The sequence below is a fragment of the Magnolia sinica genome, chromosome 14 (genome assembly GCF_029962835.1).
Source record: "Magnolia sinica isolate HGM2019 chromosome 14, MsV1, whole genome shotgun sequence".
NCBI classification, from domain to species: domain Eukaryota; kingdom Viridiplantae; phylum Streptophyta; class Magnoliopsida; order Magnoliales; family Magnoliaceae; genus Magnolia; species Magnolia sinica.
In genome coordinates this window covers 73,815,582-73,818,361 of record NC_080586.1, presented here as the reverse complement: position 1 = coordinate 73,818,361, position 2,780 = coordinate 73,815,582, and the positions used below count along the sequence as shown (strand labels likewise).

The following is a 2,780-nucleotide window of genomic DNA, read 5'->3' as shown; positions in this document are numbered from 1 at the left end:
GTTATCAATTGTAATCACCATGTATTTGAAAGCATGGGGGGACCGAATTAGATGATGACACAAGCTCATCGACAGAGTTGGTTGGTTGGTGGACCCCACTTGATCGATTTTAGGTTGTGGTCCTCACATACATCGTGTGACTGATCCAAGATTAGTGGTTGCTAGCTTGCAACATTTCTTTGTCAGCAAGCACTAGTTATTTGAGGGGCCCAGGTGTGCTACTTGCAAGAACTTATCTATCCAGACAATGCCAAATACAAGCACCCTTGGTTCAGATGGGCCACACACCTACAATGACTCTGAACAGTTTCTGATCCTTTTTTAAAACTGGATGTAATTTCTTTGGTAACTACACATCTATAGCCAAATTAAGTCCTGGCTTTTTGGGGCATGGTAGATACGTGTGGATCACCCGATTAACGGTCTTGATGTCACACACATGTCTGCATGTTGGTCTTTTTGGATGTTGTAGATGTACGAATAGATTACAATCACGATTCCTCAGGCCCCAAGTACTGAAATTATCATATTAATTACAGACAAACAGTTAAGGATCATAACAAGATTACAAAATGGAAACATGTCTGCTGTCCCAAATAGGGCCATCAATATGGCTGGCCCAGTGGAGACCACATGTAGATATGGCTTATATAATCAGAACCATCCATTTTTCAGACACCAATGTGGATTTTGGATTTCTCATGGTCAAAGTTCAAGTTGAAAGTTCCATGACCAATGATTTGTAGGGGTTGAATATGTCTTCTTTAATGGTCCATATTTTTTATTTTTAAAAAATGGTGATTCTTTAATAGTCCATATTTTTTTATTTCAAAAAATTTGTGATTATTTAATGGTCCATATTTTTTTATTTTAAAAAAATGGTGAGAGCACACCATATGAGATTATATTTATAAGAGAAAAATTACAAAGAGGATTAATTGGCCCACCCATGTCGACACTCTTGGAGACTTAATCTCTCAACCATCTATTTACATATTTAAAAGTAAAAAAAAAAAACATTTTTCCTTTTTTTGTTTTTTTTGAACTATGATCTTGACCGTTGCTCCCATGAGAATGCAGATTTTCAGCCCACCAACTTCTCAACTTTACAAACCAAAGAAACCAATGTAAGAATTTAAAACAACATTCATACAATTTCATCACTTCCATGAAAAAGGAAGAAAGTAAAAAACAAATGAACAAAAGAAATTAAAAAAAAAGAAAAAAAAAAAGAAAAGAAAAAGGAAGGGTGGGAATGGTAAAGCATGGTCTATGTAATAAGGAATTCATAGAGGACGAGCTACATCAGATGAACTTAAAAGCTCCTCCAAATAATCTACACCTAAATCCTCCAACTCTACTACATTCTCTACCCTTTTGTCTCTCCCTTTCCCTTTCCTACCACCCATAGATTTCCTCCTCATGGAGTGCCTCTTCTTAAGAGCCACCACAGGAGAACACCCATCTTCACCATATGTTAAATCACGCAACGACTCTCGAACCCGTTCCACAGGAAAATTGAGTACTGCCATAGAACCCCTCATCGAGAAAGCTGCTTGATCGTAAGCCAACGCAGCTGCCTCTGCACTATCAAACGTCCCAAGCCAAACTCGTATACCATGCCTCGTTGAGTCTCTTATCTCAGCTGCGAATTTTCCCCACGGACGCCTGCGGACCCCACGATAGCACTTCTCTTTGGCCTTCGCATCTTCTTTCTCCTTTGAATTCACCTCTTCTTCTTTAATTCGAGCCGAGAAGAGAATTTCCGATGATTCACGAGCAGCTTCTGTGAGCACGTCCAAGAGAACCATCTCTTGTGAGTCGTTTTCGTTGAATGGAAGCGGTTCTTCGCTCCAATCGAGCCCGAGCCGGTCCCAAGAGAAAGAATCAGGCGAACCCATTGAAGATTCAGGAGAGAATTCAGAATTTTGGGATTGAAAGAAGGAATACTCCATTTGGGGTATTGGAGATTGAGAGATTGGATGGTTTTTTTGTGAGAGAATTGGATGATTTTGGTGTTGAAATTTTTTAAGTCCTGGTTCACTCAGTTTTCTTTGGGCAGTCTATTCTCGTTGGAAAATATTCCAAGGCTACCCTTTAAATACCCAAATCAATGAGAGATTAGGACAAAATAAATAAATAAATAAATAATAAAAGATTAAAAGAATAGTGGGATTTAAAAATAAAAATTAAAAACTAAAAAAGAAATAAAGGCGCTAAAAAGGCAATTGAAGGGTTGGAGAGATCATGGCAAGGGAGGATGTTTTCCATTTGTGGGTCTGGTCTTGGTGGGACCCACTAGGGTTAAATCTCACGTGGGTCAATGACGCACGGCGGCGAGGTCATGTTGGATTGCACACGTCAGTGGGTGAGCTCGTTCGGACGATGACGGGCCGTTTGTTTTTTCGGTAATGACCACGTGGTGGCCTATCAGGGCTCGTTGGAGGCAAATCATCTTGACAGTTGAATAGAAGTTGGGACGCTTTTGGTGGAGCCCGTGGCTCCTGTATCGATCTGGACCGTTCATTCAGTGGGGCCTATCATTAATAGCTCTTCTTCAAAATCACACCTCCGAACATCCAAATCGGATGGGCGCGGCTTCTGTGGATCCCTGGATCTACTGAGGGGTCCACTGTGATGTATTTGCGTTACATCCACGCCGTCCATCTGTTCTGACAGCTTATTTAATTTTTGATCCAGAAAATGAAGTAGATTCAGATCTCAGGTGGACCACATCATAGGAAACAGTGTTGATTGAATACCCACCGTTAAAATTTTCT

At 40.3% G+C, this 2,780-nt stretch overlaps 1 protein-coding gene across 1 annotated transcript; it reads right to left on the bottom strand.

Moving 5' to 3' along the window:
* Positions 1–1,248: 1,248 nt before the first annotated feature.
* On the bottom strand, positions 1,249–2,201 carry LOC131226186 (ethylene-response factor C3-like). Its single transcript, XM_058221940.1, has one exon. It carries the CDS (start codon positions 1,953–1,955, stop codon positions 1,287–1,289), a length of 669 nt encoding a protein of 222 aa, XP_058077923.1. The 5' UTR covers positions 1,956–2,201; the 3' UTR covers positions 1,249–1,286.
* Between the last annotated feature and the right edge of the window lie 579 nt (positions 2,202–2,780).

Bases quoted from the DNA above. Each gene is read 5' to 3' on its own strand.
- LOC131226186 (XM_058221940.1), bottom strand. From the start codon at position 1,955: ATGGAGTATTCCTTCTTTCAATCCCAAAATTCTGAATTCTCTCCTGAA.